The 18,490-nt window shown below is 40.6% G+C and overlaps 1 protein-coding gene across 1 annotated transcript in view; it reads right to left on the reverse strand.

Moving 5' to 3' along the window:
- Positions 1-16,820, reverse strand: part of CHMP4C (charged multivesicular body protein 4C) — a 26,030-nt gene extending 9,210 nt beyond the window's left edge. The window contains exon 1 of the mRNA XM_036100810.2: positions 16,458-16,820. Coding sequence (XP_035956703.2) covers positions 16,458-16,647 — 190 coding nt within the window. The 5' untranslated portion in view covers positions 16,648-16,820. The remainder of the gene's footprint in view (positions 1-16,457) is intronic.
- Positions 16,821-18,490: the final 1,670 nt, after the last annotated feature.

Consider the following 18,490-nt stretch of genomic DNA (forward strand, 5'->3'; position numbering starts at 1 on the left):
TTTTACGGCAGCCCATTCTTATCTTATAATTCAATAGCCTCTTGAATCTCCCTGAAGATACCAACACAAGTTTTGTCTTTAACATTTTTTATTTCCTACATTATCTCTCTTCCCTTGGGTTTGGTTGTTTGCTTTGCTTACCTTAACCCTTTCTTGCAATTACCTTTCATCAAAATTCTTTTGAGTCTGTGTTAAAAGCTTTCATTTATAAATGAAAGACTAGAATAGTTAGTGTAAGTAGCTGGGCTACTTGTAGTTACATAAGTGTGTTTTGCCATGAGGTCTTGAAAGGCAAGGCTGCCCGGAAGCTCTGCAGAAGAAGTAGGTGTGGTATTCCAAGGGAGGGAGCAAGTAGACAGGCTTGACAAAGAAAGGCTTTATTTTAGGTGTGGAATTGTTCTCTATCTCCCTGGTGAGTGGTAACTGTCTTCCCATCCCTCCCTGCCCACTGTGGAAGTCCAGGGTTATCAGGTTCTGCTTGGCTTCCCTCTCCAGGTGCAAAATCACAACTGAAGTCCCTGCTAAATAGCACTGACACTTTATTTAGAAAAGAGTTTTTGTTTAACCCGTCCTTTAGGAGAGAACTAAAACAATTTTTTAAAAATTATCTGCATAGGGGCGCCTGGGTGGCTCAGTTGGTTAAGCGACTGCCTTCGGCTCAGGTCATGATCCTGGAGTCCCGGGATCGAGTCCCACATCGGGCTCCCTGCTCAGCAGGGAGTCTGCTTCTCCCTCTGACCCTCCCCCTCTCATGTGCTCTCTCTCTCTCTCTCTCTCAAATAAATAAATAAAATCTTTAAAAAAAAAAAAATTATCTGCATAAAGGCCTTTCTATGACATCACACAATATCATCCTGTAGAGAGGCTCATCACATTAATGACCAGAGCTGTGCAAGGGCTTTCTCCCCAACATGGGAAGAACGGTCAATTGACCCCCTGTGCTAACACCCTACCTGTGGATCCGTATCTACTGCTGCACTTATCACACTGTATTATAATTATTTGTAAAACCTATTCTACCCCATCTCTACTACACCAGTTATAAGCCCTTTGAAGAAAGATGTAGTATCCTATTCCCCTATTTCCCCAGTACCTGGCCCAGGTCCTGGCACACAGCCAATAAAATACATAACAAAAATTAACATCAAGTATTTGTTATATGCCAAACTGGTGCTAAGTGCTTTATGTGAATTGTCATTAACTCACAAAAACTCCAAGAGTAGATGCTATTATTGGTCTACTTCCCAGAAGATGAAATGAATGAATATCAAATAAATAAATCTGATAATTTTGTAAACATAGAAATGACAGCATGGTATAATAGAAAAAGTATGGCCTTCAAGGCCAGAGTGTGACTTCTTCTCCCATGACTTAATAGATGTGTACTCTTGGGTAAGTCACTTCCCTTCTTTGAGCTTCAGTTTGCTGTTCTGGAAATGGGGATATAATCCTCACAATGCAGGGTGATTGTTTTAAGAATTAGGGGTATTATGGAAAATTAGGGAATTATGGAAAATACCTTATACAGTCCCCATGCAAGATAGATACTTAGCAATTAGATATTATTATTAAAAATAGCAATTTATGTAACATTTATTAATTTATGCAATTGTGTATCTTATATCTGAGGCCAATGAGCAACAAGTTACCTGTTGTTGTTTTTTTGTTTTTGTTTTTGTTTTGCCATAACTCACCATAACAGGAACATAATATTAGAAAACATTAGAAAATATTAGAAAATCTTAGGAAGCTAAACTTCAAATACTCATCTCCACCCAACATATCCAGAAGTGGAATGTTCCAAGTGTGTCTCCTCCCTATCTTGTTAGGCTGGTTCAGTGTCTATACTTATTTGAAACTTAACTGGTATCCATTGACCCAAAAACATTTTCCTTTTTTTAGAAAAATTTTATATTTCTCTATTAAAAAATATACCATGTTTCCCGGTAAGAATTAATTTTAGATTACTTTCTAAAAATCAAAAAATGCAATTTGATATAAAGGATGAGACTTCAGAGTTACTAGATTTACATTTTAATCTTACCCCTACCAATTATTAACTGTGCATAATAACCTTGGAGTGTGACCTTAACTCTTAAGTGACATTCCCTACTTGGATAATAATGATAATAATAATAGCAACAACAATAATACACAGATGACAATAGACCATTGTACTCTGGAGTCAAGTTGCCTACTTTCAAACCTAGGCTCCATCTATCCATAGTTGGGTGACTTTACATAGGTTGCTTATTGGAAAATGAGGATATAACTCATTCCATGGTTAAGGATTAAATGAAATAACATATGCAAAGTATTTAGTGCAGTGCCTGATGCATAGTGAGCGACTACTAAATACTAGGGATCTTTATAATCATCATCATTATCTCCTTCACAGGGTTGTCAGAACCATATGGTGGGAGCCACATGGTATAATGCCCAACCTTGCAAATGTTTGTTGTTAATAATAATGAGTTCTGGTTTGGACACAGTTTTAAATGCCTATGTTAACATACAGTTTCTGCCCTTCAAAGTACATGGGAGAAATTTAAAAATTCACTAAGAGTTGAGATCTCAACTTACATGTTCATTCCCATGCCACAAACTACGGATTGGCCTACACCAGAGTCCTAATCTCAGAGGGAGCCAGGCAGGTAAGGAAAGGTAAGTGAAGCAAAGAGAGGTTAGGGAGAAAGGCCTTCTTTGTTTTCTCACCTGTGAGAGAGAAAAAGACAGAGGAATATTAGTCTACTATAATAAAAAATAGTACAAGAGTGATAATAAATGGCAGTCGACCTTAATCCCAGGATCAGGGAGTCAACCGGAAGAAGCAGGAACTCTAGCAACAAGGCAAGCATTTAACCTGATTTACCGGAAGCAACCCCGCAGGCCCCGGTCCATGGCCACCATGCCCCGCCTCCCACAGCTCAAAAGAAGCAAGAAATCTGGATTTGCAGGCAAAGTCCTCCAAATTTAAAATCTGACTTCCATGTTTCAAATCATCTTGGGTGAACAAACCCAGTGATTTCTGCAGAGCTGGATCTGGTCCCAGGACACCGGACACTTCCTGTGACTTCTGCCTGGTGCAGGATGCTTCCCCCAAACACAAAGACAAGAGCCGTATGTTCCAAAGAACCAAGAAATATACGTTCAAGAGTCTCCTGTGAGCTGGTTCTCACATGAAATGATGATGCCTCAGGCCCACCAGGAGTTAGACGGGCTTTGATTTTATTTTCTAATAAACAGTTCGGGAAAAGAAAACAGCTGCCTATTTTCAAAGACAAGGGACAAATATTGCAAATTTAGCAGTGCTCCCGATTGGCAAAGAAGGACGTTTTCAGAGCCATGTAATTCAACCTGTGTAGGAGGGTGCAATTCAATCTTCAAACTCCTGTATGTGCTTTTAAGCAGCGGATGAGACCTGGACAGCATTCTTTCTGAAACAAAGGAATCTACTGTATTCTTTTGTGGTGGAGAAACAGCCAGGGGTTTTGTCGCTTCGCTTCACAGTGACGTTCCTTCAGCAATGGAATCACAGAACAACGTCCTGTACGGACTTGCTGCTAAGGATACATGAAGAGCCCTTACTACCGCCCAGTGAGGATGGCGGCTGAAACTTAAGAGTTACTCACTTGAACCAAAATTCCACCAGCCTGAAGCAACTTTACTCCACTAGTACATGGCCAGAGGAGGAAGGCTTTCAGTCATCTATGAAAAATAACTAGAAATGGCAGAAAAAAGTTACAGTTTCATTGTTCATATAACATATAGGGCATCTTGGTTTTAAAGGTCAGTCTGTTCTTCACTCATTGAGAGCATATACATGTGTGCATTGTTAATCCATTAGTTAGCAAAAAAAAGAAGAACTTTTTAGAAACCATCATATCTAGTGACGACAGACAAACCCGTGTGTGAAATATGAAACTGCATTATGACAGCTCTTCTCTCTACCAGGAATGGATGATCTTTAGAGAAGGCCTAAAGGTGGGGCCTAGAAGAAAAATCCCAGAGAGTGCTTAAGAGACATATGTCACACATAATTGGTCACATCGTCTTTTGCTTTTAACTGGGAAGGGTCATAATCATGTTGTTTTATTTGAGAACCTTTAAGGTGAGCCCTGTTCTTATTCACATACAAATCACTTCATTAATTAAAGAATACCTTCTATTTATGGCACCTTGCTTTAGTTCTTGAAAAACACAATCTGAATAAGCATCATCCATGGTAAGCATTCTACAAATGGAATGAAAACAAAATGTTTCTGTTCAAAGTCACAGGCTAGATTGAAAACAGCTGGGAGAATACTAGAAAATTGTAAGGTTCATTTGGCCCGGACCACCCCATCATGAATTTCCCTGGACTTCTTCAGTTTAAAAAAATATTCTCATCCATTCATGTCAGCCAGCCCCAGGAATAGATACTGAAGATCTACCACGCGGCCAGCACTGTGTTGGGTACTGCAGGGACGAAGAAATAAGGCTATAATCTCAGAGAGTCAAATACAAAGTGGGTGTTCAACCACTTACTCATCATTGAACAAGCATTCAGTAAGCATCCATTATCTTCCAGAAACTGTGACCGCAGATACTAACATGTGTAAGTTACATTTCAGTAGCTGAGGAGACACAGAGGGAGAATAAAAGGGGCCACGTAGAAGGTAGGTGGGTGCACAGAGGGAATGGACAAGCTCTCTCCGGAGGGTAAGGGAAGGCGCCACAGAGGAGGCAATGTGGATGAAGCCAGGGTGACAGTCTACACGAAGATGCAAACAGCAAACACACCGCTCAGGAAGGAGCACGAATGATAAAAGGTGTCATAGGACGGATTCCTCCCGGATATAGGATATAGGAGAAGCCAGAAACCTTAAACCCCAAAATAGAGCAAATCACACCAGCTTGCCACACTGACTGGATCTTATAAGTAACCTCCATATTTTCAGAGGTCTCACCAATATTAAATGTCATAAAAAGGGTAAAGAGCAAGCTGAAAGACTAGAACACAGCAATGCTGTGGTGTATCATGCGATGGCACGGCAGATGCCTGAGAAAACAGTAGAAAGGAAGGAGATTGGACAAAGTAAATAAGAGATATTCTGAGGAAAAGGACATTTGGAAGCGGAATAGTGCTGTAAGCAAGCCAGTGATGTTGGACTGAAATCTGTAGAAAAAAAGAGAAATGGTGATTGATTAATATTATAAAGTATAAATGATTAGAAAGAGGATAATTAGCACCCTCTCCCATCTCCAGAAAGATAGGAAATGGACAAAGGAAGTTAAATGACTTTCCAACAGAAATGACACAACTCTTTTTTCTAAAAAGCTCACAGCTACTTTTGGAGATGAAGCAGTTCTTACCACCAGGATGTCGCACAAGAGATTATTAAATCTGAGAGTGAGAAGTCATGACCAAAAAGTGCTATCAGCCTTGAGTTGTCAAAAAAGGAAGAATGCTTGCATAAGACTCATTTTATATATCCACTGGAATTCTTATTTCTTATAATTAATTGCTTCTAAGGTCGATTGCCAGGCAAGTTAAATTAACCTGCTATTGGAACAACATATCAATGTAGTAATTAAAATGTACTTGATATTCTTTGTAAAAACCCAATTAAATGTTTGAGCAGGCAGAATATATAACTGATTGAACGGATGAGTTTTTTTACTTGCTACTGGTATTATTAGTAACCTCACACATTGGGAACCTCTAGGGCCTGCTACTGCCTAAAATGTAGGGAAAACAGTATGAGTATGAAACTAGCGAATATTAAATAGAAAAAGTCAGAAATAGCAATTATGCTTAATTCTAGAGGGTAGACATATGCACCTATAAATGTAATTCTATATTGTGTACATATATACATGTGTATATGTATCTGTATGTATGCGTGCACATATATGTGTGTATTTATATGTGTGTATATGTGTGTATGAATATGCACGTGTGTATGAATATGCATGTGTGTATAAATGCGTATTTATATATGTATGTACGTACAACATAGTTCTATTTTCTACTTATAGGAAGTGTTCCTTGTTCATATGATGCACCAATATTTCCTATTACTGTGTCCGTGGCTTACAGGTGCTCCTGAGAACCAACAAACTATATCCCTACAGCGCCCTTCAACTCTCACCACCTATGATTCTATGATTATTGCCTTGAGATCCCAGGATCAACAAATCATGAAAAATATATAGCTCCTACCCTCAAGATCACTATTCCCATTTGAAATTCTTTAAGAATAGGTTTACCTTGCAATTGGTGATGAACTACATTATTTAACTTTGCAAGTTTAAGTGGCTGAACAATACTCAACAAATGAAGGTAGTTTATATAAATAAAATTTTTCAAACTGCTCACAAAAAGATAAACCAAAGGCTCTTATATGTGTGATCTTTAAAATATGTATAAACTGGTTTAACATAATTATAATATCTTTTCTTGCTGCAGTTAACAGAGTAGAAGTTTTGAGTTAGGATAATATCTTGGTTCAAACTCCAAGGTTATATTGACTTTCACTTATATGTACTAAGTATATGGCAAGAATCGGTCATGGAATTTGCACTGATCACTGAGAAAGGCCTATTCAACAATGTTATTACTGCTAAAGCAAATAAGATACACCCATTATGGATATGTAGCATATAACACTATACGAAAGAACCAAAAAGATTCACCAGAAATTCATATTTAGAGAATAAAATGTCAAAAGTGTTTGTCGAATATTTGGTTGCAGGATTTTATTCCTCTAAATTTATACGTGAGCCAAATGTAAAAGTATACCTTTTATTTCATTTAACCTGGATGGTTGACATTAAATTTTAATTTTTAAATATTTTAACTTCTACTGCAAATATCCCCAACTCTTAACAGAGAATAATCATCTTCTCCTTTCCTGTCATTTTTATACCACCATTCTTGTTTGCTTGCTTTTGGGGGGTGGTTTTGTTTTGAGGGTAGCGATCACAGCATTGGCATTTAAGTTACTAGCTCGCTAGATTGAGGGAGAGTTGATAGAGGTTGCCCAGAGCAGGTGACAGTGGGGCTTTAGCGAGACCCCATCCTCTCACTGGAAATACCCACAAGTTAGAGATACCTGGGAGAAGGGCTTAGCAGTGGGCTCAAAGATTCATTGGTTTGGGTTTAGGAGCTCTCACTGCTTTAAAGCATAAACTTTGGACTAAGTCCTAAATATTTCCAATAAGTAATTCCCTATTAGAACCATTTGTTTGAGGTAAGAAATCAAGATCTCCAGTATAGAAAAGTCAGTTATTCAGGAAATAGATTACTATTTGCTTTATATTTATTCCAGACTCTTGCTTTTTTTTCCTTCTCCTTCTGCAAACTTTTAAGCCAATTGTGTGTTTGTTGAACTTCTATCAAACGATAGTCAAAAGAAAATAGGAGAAACTAAAATTACCAGTTTGTACTAAAAGTTTTGGTTATAGTTTACTAAGACAAAAGATTGAGAATGGAGTTTTAAAAAAATAAATCCTCAATATTACCTATATATTTTAAGTACCTGTGATAATTTTGTTCCTTAAAAGTACAAATAGAGGGGCACCTGGGTGGCTCAGTCGGTTGAGCATCGGACTCTTGATTTCGGCTCAGGTCATGATCTCAGGTTCGTGGGATGGGGCCTGTGTCAGGCTCTGTGCTCAGTGGGGAATCTGTTTGAGATTCTCTCCCTCTGCCCCTCCCCCTGCTGTGTGCTCTCTTTCTTAAAAAAAAAAAGAGTCTTTAAAAAAAAAGTACAAATAGATTCACATGTACTTAAACATATTACAAAAAATGAATCCCCAAATAAGTCACTCTCGCCTTTGCCAAACCTGATTGCCAAAGTAAAGCATTGTAAACTTAAAAAATTCAGTATTAGACCTTGCCTTATGTCTCATTAATTAGACTATCATGCCTTCGTCCCATTTTCTTGAAAATGAAATCTGATCTGAAATTAGTAGTTCTAAGTACTGAGAAACACACAAGTAATTCTTTTTTTTTTTTTTTAAAGATTTTATTTATTTATTTGACAGAGAGAGACACAGCGAGAGAGGGAATACAAGCAGGGGGAGTGGGAGAGGGAGAAGCAGGCTTCCCGCGGAGCAGGGAGCCCGATGCGGGGCTCGATCCCAGGACCCTGGGATCATGACCTGAGCCGAAGGCAGACGCTTAACGACTGAGCCACCCAGGTGCCCCAACACACAAGTAATTCTAAGTACATCTGAGGGCAAGCTTACAATGATCTCCTGCTATGGTTTCTCAAAATGTATAAATCATATGACTTTGGCATAATCATGGTGTTAATAATAAATTTTCTACCTTATGGTGGCTAATTCAATTAACTGCAAAATAACATATATCAAGGAAAATTGTATTCTTTGTATAATGTAAGTATTTTGCGAAAAGCTCTATTATCCAGCTTTGTGAAACTTAAATGAAGAACAATAATACTGACTACTCCAGAATGTATAATGCTGCTCCAAATTCATGAAGAGGAAAAAAAAAAAAAACACAACAAAACTTGATGTAGTTACATAACACAAGAAACAGTACCAATTACCCTTCTAGAAGTAGCTACAATACATCAGCAAACTGTCAAAATCTGTGCCACAGATACTTGAAAGAACGCTTCTAGAACAGAAACACCCTACACTCTAGTTCCTGAGAAATTAGAAAAGAAGACAATGATAACTAGAAGCCAATATAAGCTCACAAAGATGAAAAATATCAAACTAATCTCACCGGCCCGTTTTCTTTGGATTACTAGATGCTGACTCAAGGAAAAAACCATAGACCACCTGCTAGCCTTCTAACATTATGCACATTGAAATCAACCAGAAAGGCTTGAGTATCACAATCCTGAACTTATCCCAAATTTCTCGAAATAAAATCTCCTGGTGTGGCATTTTAAAAAGCTCTCCAGGTGAATCTGGTGAAGCTAATATACTCTCAGTTCATAAATCAGCATTTGTGAAGCAGAGGTGTGTGAATATAGTTTGGTTTTAGGAATATAATCCACAAGGTATACTGAAGCATTGTAAGGGAAAAGAGAAAAAGTTGGAGAAATAAGATGACACCAGCTAGAAATGTAGATCAGGTATCTTCATAGCCAGATGAATAACTGAACTCACTGAGTGCTGATCTATCAAATTGGTAATCATGCCTTACTTGAATCCTAGATGAAATGTTACTATAATGTAGAGGTTTTCCTGGAATGAAGTCTCTAGAGAGAGATACCATGAGGCTCTGTCCTTGGGTTCTGTCTTATTCAATATATTTTAACAAAGACCTTGACAGAAAAAAAAAAAAAAAAAAGCTGTTGATCCAATTTGTGACTGGTTCAACAAAAAGAAATAGCTCATATATAAGACAGTAAAATTAGAATTTTAAGACTTAACTGAAAATAAGGAGATATTTAACAGAAATAAATGTAAAATACTGAAGGCAAGCTTAACATATTGATTTAAATGGGGAGAGGGTAAATCCGGCTGGGATTTTTCACTCTTTCCAAATCCACTGGGGAAAAGCAACTGATCCGCATCTGAAAAAGCACAAGCAAACTGAGGCCATATTAACAGAGCAAAAAAGATAACAAGCCCAGGGCATTCTGCTGGGGGTACCAAAGTGGATGCATGAGGGTGTAAGTCTACTAGGATCCCTGCCAGGGCTCAGAGGGGGAAGGGAGGTAGTAGGAAAGTGAGAAGTTTTCATACTACAGCTTAAGTGAATAGACTCCCAGGGCCCATTCAGATATTTTAGGTTTCCCCACCATGGGGTGAAAGCCCCATGGGAGTTCCTGAGGTTGGGGGAAAGAAACTGGGGGTGAAAACTGAGGAAGCGTCAGATTTCCATTGATCTATGTTTTCCAGAAGAGGGAAGAGCAGTTGACTGGAGAGTAAGACCTGACTCGCATATGGGTTGTTAATGCCCCAGGAATAAAACTCTTTCTTTTCGGGATGCCTGGGTGGCTCAGTCAGTTAAGCGGCTACCTTCCGCTCAGGTCATGATCCCAGGATCCTGGGATAGAGTCCCACATTGGGCTCCTTGCAGGGAGCCTGCTTCTCTCTCTGCCTGCTGCTCCCCCTGCTTGTGCTCTCTCTCTCTCTCTCTCTCTGACAAATAAATAAAATCTTTAACAACAAAAAAACTCTTTCTTTTCTCTGGCCCCAGAATACACGGAGTATGGCACAAAAGAATCAGATAATCAGGGGCACCTGGGTGGCTCAGTTTGTTAAGCGTTTGCCTTTGGATCGGGTCATGATCCCAGAGTCCCTGGATCCAGACCCATGTCAGGCTCCCTGCTCGGTGGGGAGTCTGCTTCTCCCTCTCCCTCTGCCCCTCCCCCCTGCTCGTGCTCACGTGCTCTCTCTCTCTCTCTCTCTCTCACACACACACACTCTCTCTCTCTTAAATAAATAAATAAAATCTTTAAAAAAAATCAGATAATCAGAGGCAAGCAAACACTCTATGATGATGCTTGGTTGTAATTTGAATACTGGAGAATTCTGAGACTCTTCAAAAGGACTACGGAGTCACAGTACCACGTGAACTTCCCTCAAGAAAACTAATTCAGGCTGGCTAATGAGGATCTGTCAGAAGCTTCAGAAATGTGTCTTCAGCAGGAAACAGAGGGACATGGGTAGCTATTTCTCATCTGGGTCCCTGGGTTCCATGGAGGAGGAAGGAAGCAACAACAGGCATGGTGAGGGAAGAAAACAGTAGAGGGTAGATGTTTCCAGTTTAGCACCTCACCAAATACTAAATGCCTCCTCAGTTCCCAATCCTTAGTGGGCATCAGAATCACTGCGTTATCTGTTCAAAGTTCAGATTTCTGGACCCTACACTCAACCTACTATGTTAGAACTTTGAGGGGGTCCTTGTGAGTACACATTTTAACAAACACCCTCAAGGAATTCTGATGCAGGTGATCTGAGGGCCACATTTTGAGAAACTCTCTTAAGAAAGAAGGTCACCAGGTAAGCGATATCTCCCAAGGGAGCTTCCATTCATCAGGGCCTTCTGCACTCTGCATCAGTCTCTTATTACCTGAGCCATGCATGCTTTGCCCCGACTACTTTGGCAACAAAGCTGATACCCAGCTGACACAGATGTGATTCTTTTTATACAGAAGTCCTTCTGATCCTGTGTCTGAGACTGCAGAATTCAACTCCATGATGACTGTAATAAAAAGCAAACTTAAGAGCACAAGGAGGTTTGTACACTAGGCTAAAACAATGCGATCATGCTCACACCCCGAACTCCAAGGAAGACCAAGTCTGCATCATGACTCTGAAAACAAATTTAGCCTTGCCAAAAAATAAAAATAAAAATAAAAATAAAAATAAAAGATCCCAGGCTTCAAAGTGAGCTGGCTTACTCAAATAAAAGCCTCTCTGCCCTAGGGTCTCATTCATCAGCTACCTGATGAAGAGTTGGAAGGGCCTCAGCTGCCAGGTTTCACCAGAATCATGTGTAATGATACTGAGGAGGGTTGTGGCCAAATTCACTCCTTCCTAGTCTCAACCTTTCATCTCTCTGAGCCCACTTCCTACAGCCTGAGGCCTATGGGTAACCCAGACTGGATCCAGCCTCTCCACATAATTACATATTTGACGTTCCTGCTCAGCCTAGGACAAGGTAAGTAACAGAGGTACCTAGGATGGAAATTTAAGAGGCCAATAACTCTCAGGGTCACACAAGTGTGTGCTAGGGGTCTCTCTCGCCTCCCCCTAGACGGGGCCCTGGGAGGCAAAGCTCAGCACAGTAAGGGGTAACTGAGAAGTGCCAGAGGGAGTTGAGGTCACAGAACAGGAGATACAGAGAAATGACTGCTGTCCTCAAATATGTGAAGGGTCTTCACATGACAGATGGAGTAGATTTATTCTATATTATTCCAGAAGACAACAAAATTTGGACCAGTAAGTGGAACTTAGTAGGAAGCCAATTTCAGCTGAAAAAAAATTACTGTTATTACAATGGCTGACACTTAGAGAGCACTGAATTAAGAGCTTTACACAATAATTCCATTAATCCAAACAACTCTGAGGATCAATCTTATCCTCACAATTATGCAGATGAGGGAATTGAGAATTAGGCCTAGTAAACGGTCTAAAGCCACACAATGTCTAAGTGACAGGGCAGGGCTAGGAATCAAACCCAGGTTTGTCTGCTTTGAAGCTGAGGTTCCTAACTACAACACTGAGTTACTTTCTATCAAGTGTGTAAAAACTGGATCAGGACGTTATTTTTAAGCAAAATATAACCTATGGCCATCTCTTAATGATGTTATTTTTTAAAAAGACCTCATAAGGGAGGTTAGAATAGTGACCCCCCCTAAGGTGTTCCACCAAACCAGTGTGGCAGGAAGGGTTTGCAGTACGCTGAGGTACTGATTCCTTCCGCCCGGGGTATCAAGGGTCCCCGAGCTGCTAGTCCCCGGTTATCCCAGGGAAGTACACAAATCAGTGCCACAGATGCCATGATGTGAAAACAAGTTAGGAAGCGCTTCAGGACGAAAAGACCATGTATTCCTAACTTGTTAACATTACTATGGATTTAAGTTCCTCATCCTTTTTTTTTTTTTTTTTTTAAAGATTTTATTTATTCATTTGAGACACAGGGATACAGAGAGAGAGAGAGAGAGAGAGAGAGAGCATGAGCAGGGAGAGAGGCAGAGGGAGAGGGAGAAGCAGGCTCCCCGCTGAGCAGGGAGCCCGATGCGGGGCTCGATCCCAGGACGCTGGGATCATGACCTGAGCCGAAGGCAGACGTTTAACCATCTGAGCCACCCAGGCGCCCCCTAAGTTCCTCATCCTTAACCCTGGCCACAGGGAAGAATCGCCTGGGGGCATTTTTTTTTTTTTTAAGCTTGGTTGATTGATTGAGAGAGAGAGAGTATGTGTGAGCAGGGAGGAGCAGAGGGGGAGGAAGAGGGAGAAAGAATCTGAAGCAGACTCCACACTGAGCACGGAGCCCAAGGAGGGGCTGGATCCCACGACCCCAATATCTTGACCTGAGTGGAAACCCAAGTCAGATGCTAAACTGAGTAAGCCACCCAGGCACTCCCTGGGGGCACTTTTTAAAAAATACTGGTGCCTGAGCCCCACGCCAGTCAATTATATCAGAATCTATGGGGTTGGGACCTAGGCATCAGGGTGACTTAATATACAGCCAGGATTGAAAACTGCTCTTGATGACAGTGCTCAAAAGAAAAAGATTAAGTGGTTTGCAAAAAGTTTGCTTTTCCACAAAGCAGATGACCAGTTATAAACGAAGGGTAATCTATGTAAACTGCATTTAAAGAGTCTCTGACCTCCAATTTTTTTTTCTTTCTTCTTTTTCTAATATGGCTACTAGAAATTTTTTTTATTAGTTTCAAAGGTAGAATGTAGTGATTCATCAGTTGCATATAATACCCCGTGCTCATTCCATCAAGTGCCTTCATTAATGCCCATCACCCAGTTACCCCATCCCCCCACCTCCAAAATTGTTAACCAAATTATAAATCTCGTTCCAAGTGTTAATCTTTTAGATCAACAGGGCCTTGAATATCATGCGTGTTGCAAAGCCAATTTGGTGGTGCACACTCAGGTTCTTTTTGGTAGATTACGGTAACTACCAAAGAAGTTTAAGGTAAGAATTAGCTATGCCTGCCCAACTTGGTATGAGATACAATAAGAGCAAGTTTCAGACTAAATTCTGCATAAACAAACATACACTGGCAAGCAAAAACCGTTTGTTAGCTTGTTCCATTAGCTCAATGAAGTCCTGACTGGACATCCTTTTGGGAGCTCCAATACACCCCATATGAAAGGCTCACAGAAGGCAGCAACATTCCCTGATAGGGTGCTGAGCCCTGTGGGAGGTGCACTCTGTCAAAAATACACTTGAACCAAGAACTGGACGTGGCACTGATCTAAGATCAAGCCTCAGGTACCCTTCCCTTCTAATGTTAAGTTAGTTATACACCTAGTAGATTTTTATCACCTGTTCTTACAATGGGAAGCAAGGAGGTGTCTCTAAACTATTTTAGCCAATCCACATATTTAGAATATCTGTAATTTCACCAATGAGATTTCATTTCTAACATTTATTATGCTAATTTAGAAGTTACTTGCTTTACCAATAAAACCCATTTTTGACATTCCGAATGCTGTCAAAGCTTCTGCTGTAGAAAAATAGATCACTGAAGAATTTGTAGTGGCCAGGAGTGTGGCCCTTTCTGATACAATGCTACTTGACCAGTCAACCTACTATTCTTGGCAGCATGCTAGCTGACCAACCATGTCTAGAAGTAAAACTTTAACTGCACATATATTATGTCACTCAGATTATAAATTACAGCCCCTATAGCACAATATACAGTCCTTGTATAACAAAGGCCCATTTTGTACTAACTATATTGGGCCTGATAACACTATGAATGTGAAAGAAAATATTTCTTGGTAGCTAGTGGAAAACAGAAACTATGTGTATATGAAGTTATCTGATTTATTTGGAAAATGCTGATATTGACAGGGTTTCTAATACATGGGCCTGTAAATGAATTCTTTCCCTAGCTTAGAATACAGGTGAACTCAGGCTAACTAGCCTCTTTCTACTCCCAGAACCACTGTAGAACCAGGCCTGGGCTCACAGCAGTGAAGTTCCCAAGGATAAATGATAAAGAATAAGTGGCTTTTCTAACCTCAATTGGTTATTTGCACACGATACATGCATCTGTTACTTCTCTGATTTAAGGAAGTTAGATTGATGCTCTTAAATTAATGTTGTCTTTAATTCTGGGGGGTCTTAATAAAGCCAATTTGTAATATATACTTTAGTGCACTGCCAATTGAAGAACATTTTTGAAAAAAATCAGTAAAATGTATATTACCTTATATTTTTGTCTTCCAAAAGCAAATCTACATTTTCACCACTTCCTAGAAGCAGATGTTCAATTTTTAAGATTTTTTAAAAACCAGTATTTACTGTAGATAAAGCGATATACAGACCCGAAAGGATGACAGACAGACATCCCTTGACAGACATGCAAATTTCAGAGTGCATATCAAACTGAAGAGGAAGAACAGGGAAGCAGAGCTGCCCATGACTTTTTAGCAGGCCATAATGGCATGGTATCTCTTTAGAAATTGCCATTAAATAGCTCCCCAAAACATTTTCGGACAGAAAGTAAAAATAGAAACCAGCATTTAACTGTAAAACAGGCTAGCATGCCGGGGCAGAGCAGCGGCAGAGAAAAATGAAACTTGGCCTTTTTATCGTTGGTGGTAAGTGGACACAAATGTATCAGGCACATTTTTTATGGGAAGCAGCAGGGTTTTCAAGGTCAGCTCCAGACGACATTATTCCTTTCCTGCATTAAACAATGGCAGCGTCATTTAGGGCTAAGTAAATCTTCCCAGGGCTTTGTTATGACTAATGAAGCCTGACTTGTGGATGCGAGTTCAGGGTTAGGTGGTGGGCAGAGTCCTGGACTGCAGCTTCTATTTCTGAGTCTGCCATTACAAAACCACTTTTATTTCTAGTGTTACAAGACCAAATCATTTCAACCTCTCCCTGGGTTTTTATACGTGTCACTGTGCTGTTTACATCTATTCTCTATAAAGAGAGCAGTACACTGAAGAAACCAATTAACTCTGGAAAATAACAAAGGGTTCAAGGTGTGACAGGAGCACCAAGAATCATTACTGGTTTAAAGTCCCTTTTGCGGTAAAAACCAGTGATAGGAAATATAATATTTAGTTCTCTGACTTTTTTTTTTTTTTTTAAATAATAATCTCAACTGCAGAACGGCCAACTAAACTCGTCAATGGCTTAGGAGCAAGGCAAACCAGAACATACTAGAATATACTTCACTGGAGATTTCCAGGCAAGTTAAAATGTGTGATTCAATATATATAAACACACAACAGAAAACTTGATATTTGAGGTCAGCAGGGCTGGACTACGGTAAGGCAAGACAGGAGTCAAATTTAAGGGGGAGGGGCAAAAAAGTCAGTAATCAAGATAAATAATATTTTAATGTTTTTAAAATTCAAAAATAATGCAACAAAATTCACGATGGACAAAATATCACATTTTTTAAAAAAGAAAGTTAAGTAAAAAAGTGCCTTGTAGAACGACATAAGAGCCAGAGGTAAAAAAAAAAAAAAATCAATAATACCGATTCTGTCTTTATTTAAAATCTTGATATTTTGTTCATTATCGTTTTTTGAATTAATTCTGAGTTTTTCTGTTGTTCGGCCTCATTGGAACTCCCTATCATTTTGCCATCCAGGATTGTGCCTTGTTCAGCTGACTCGAGTTTTGGCCCTGGGGGTCAATACCAGTTCCTAGAAAGGCCATGGGAGTAAATCTGGCCTCCTGGGGAACAGGTGCTGTGGGCCGGATTGTCCCCAAGGAAAGCGCTGGAGGAGAAGGGTGAGAGCTCACTCCTGCGGCCAGACCCCAAGCCTACCTCGCTTATTCTGCGTGCCGTGCTTCTTGGCCAGGGTGAGTTCCCTCTGGATTCGATTTTCCAGGTACTCTTGTTTCTTGCTCAGCATCTCCTCGGTCTCCCGAAGTCGGGCCAGGGCCTCCTGGGGGCTTGGAGCAGCTCGGCTTTTAGAAGAGCCTCCCCCTTTAAAGAACTTGCCCAACTTGCTCATGGCTGTGGATTTGAGGGGCGAGCGGTCCCGGGAGTGTCTCAGGAGCTCCCCGGGCCGCGTCGGGGTAGCAGGTAAGCGAGATCGTCCTCTGGTCTCTGGGGGGGAGGGAGGAAGGCCGAACTAAAAGGCAGCGCTCCTGGGAATCAACAAGTCTTCGGGGGCAGGTGACACAGACTCCCGGGCATTTCCTGGCGGCCGGCTGGGCCCCGCCCCTCGGCGCGGCTGGGACGGGGAGGGCACTGGAGTCGGAGGTGCCCGTCCCGGCCGGCGCCACCCGGCCCTCTGGGAGTTAAAGGAGAGCAGGGGGAAAGAGAGAGTCGAAAAGATTGACAAGACTGTAACTAAGTTGCCGCTCGATCCACACTGAGGACACACCCAGGGTTGAAGGACTGACTAGTTGGCGAATGGCTCAGAGAAAAGCGAACCAATTTCCCAGGGGTCTCCTCTGAGTCCTGAAAGTGTGCTTTACCGACCCAGATTAAATTAAACAACAAACAAAACTTGATTCCACACATGTGTATTTGCTTGCGAGTGTGTGTGAGCACAGTGTTTCTGTATTCAGGTCTCTGTCCTTGTGAATAAGAATATTCAGGTATGTTCGTGCAGGTGTATATTGTGTGTGAGGCAAGGGCTTCCAGGCCATTTGTCTGCCGCTCTGAAGCAGGTCTGTGGGCAAGCGGTTTACTCTAGGAGCAACTGGTCTGACTGGGCTTGTCTCTGCAGATGTAGACTCCGGGCAGGTAGATGTGTGCCTGGCTGCCAGCTGGCATGGATCGATTCTAGATCATCCTCACATGGCTTGAAGTGGGTGAAAGATGGTATTCCTCTCTTTTCCTAATGTCAGGACTGAGTGTGATTGCTACATTCAATTCTGTAATTAAGCATCTGAAGCTTTCAGTGTGGATGTTGGTGTATCAACAACCTTTAATGGAGTGCCCTTGTGTTTGTAAATATCTTCACGAAGACACCTAAGAACAAAAAGGAGAGAGCATCCTAGAAAAAAGAAACATTCTGTTCATGCTCACTATCTCAGTTCTGTTTATTAGAGCTGCAAGCAGAGAGTTTGGTAAGATGAAAGGACAGCAGTAGATAATGATTATGCATGCTGTAATACAACTGAAAACCTGTGCTGAGCATGCTACAAAGACATGGAATATGGAATTGAGCCTATGTTCTAGTTTTGAAGGGCTAGTAGATACTCCCACATAATACACCCCTATTTGAGCAACATTACCCAACATCATCAGAACCTATTTGTGATGTTAGCTAACCACTGATTGTTAAAGGGGAAAAAAGCGTCCATTACTATAACAAAGACACCGTGATACCCACGATCAATAACCCAATTTTGTCTGCCATTATAGTAACACAGAAGCAGCAGGTTGATCCATTTTACCCAACACTGGTGTAGCCAACATCAAATTTTGACAAAGAAATAGAACATTTTCACAGAAGGCTCACTGGTATAGATCTTACACACACAAACATGTGAACTTATCATTTCCCAATAACTCTAGCCAGCCACCTCTGATCATTTCCTGCCTGGCCTTGTAAGGCGCTTATGGTCTGTGACACATATGTTACTATAATCTCATATGTATCATAAACTATAGTAAGTATTGTATTTCATTATTATCTAAATATTTCATGAATCTGTCTCGCAACTTATTTTCTTGAGAGTTCAGAAGGAGCACATATTCTGCTATGGTTCCCATTGCTGGTTAGTTTAACTAATCTTTATTAAAAGTATTCTATATATAAGGTACTAGAAATGCAAGTATAATCTGCCTTCTAGGAGCTTACCTTCTAGTGATAGTAGTAACAACTGCCATCTTTTGAGCAC

This window comes from Halichoerus grypus, chromosome 5 (genome assembly GCF_964656455.1).
Source record: "Halichoerus grypus chromosome 5, mHalGry1.hap1.1, whole genome shotgun sequence".
NCBI classification, from domain to species: Eukaryota; Metazoa; Chordata; class Mammalia; order Carnivora; family Phocidae; genus Halichoerus; species Halichoerus grypus.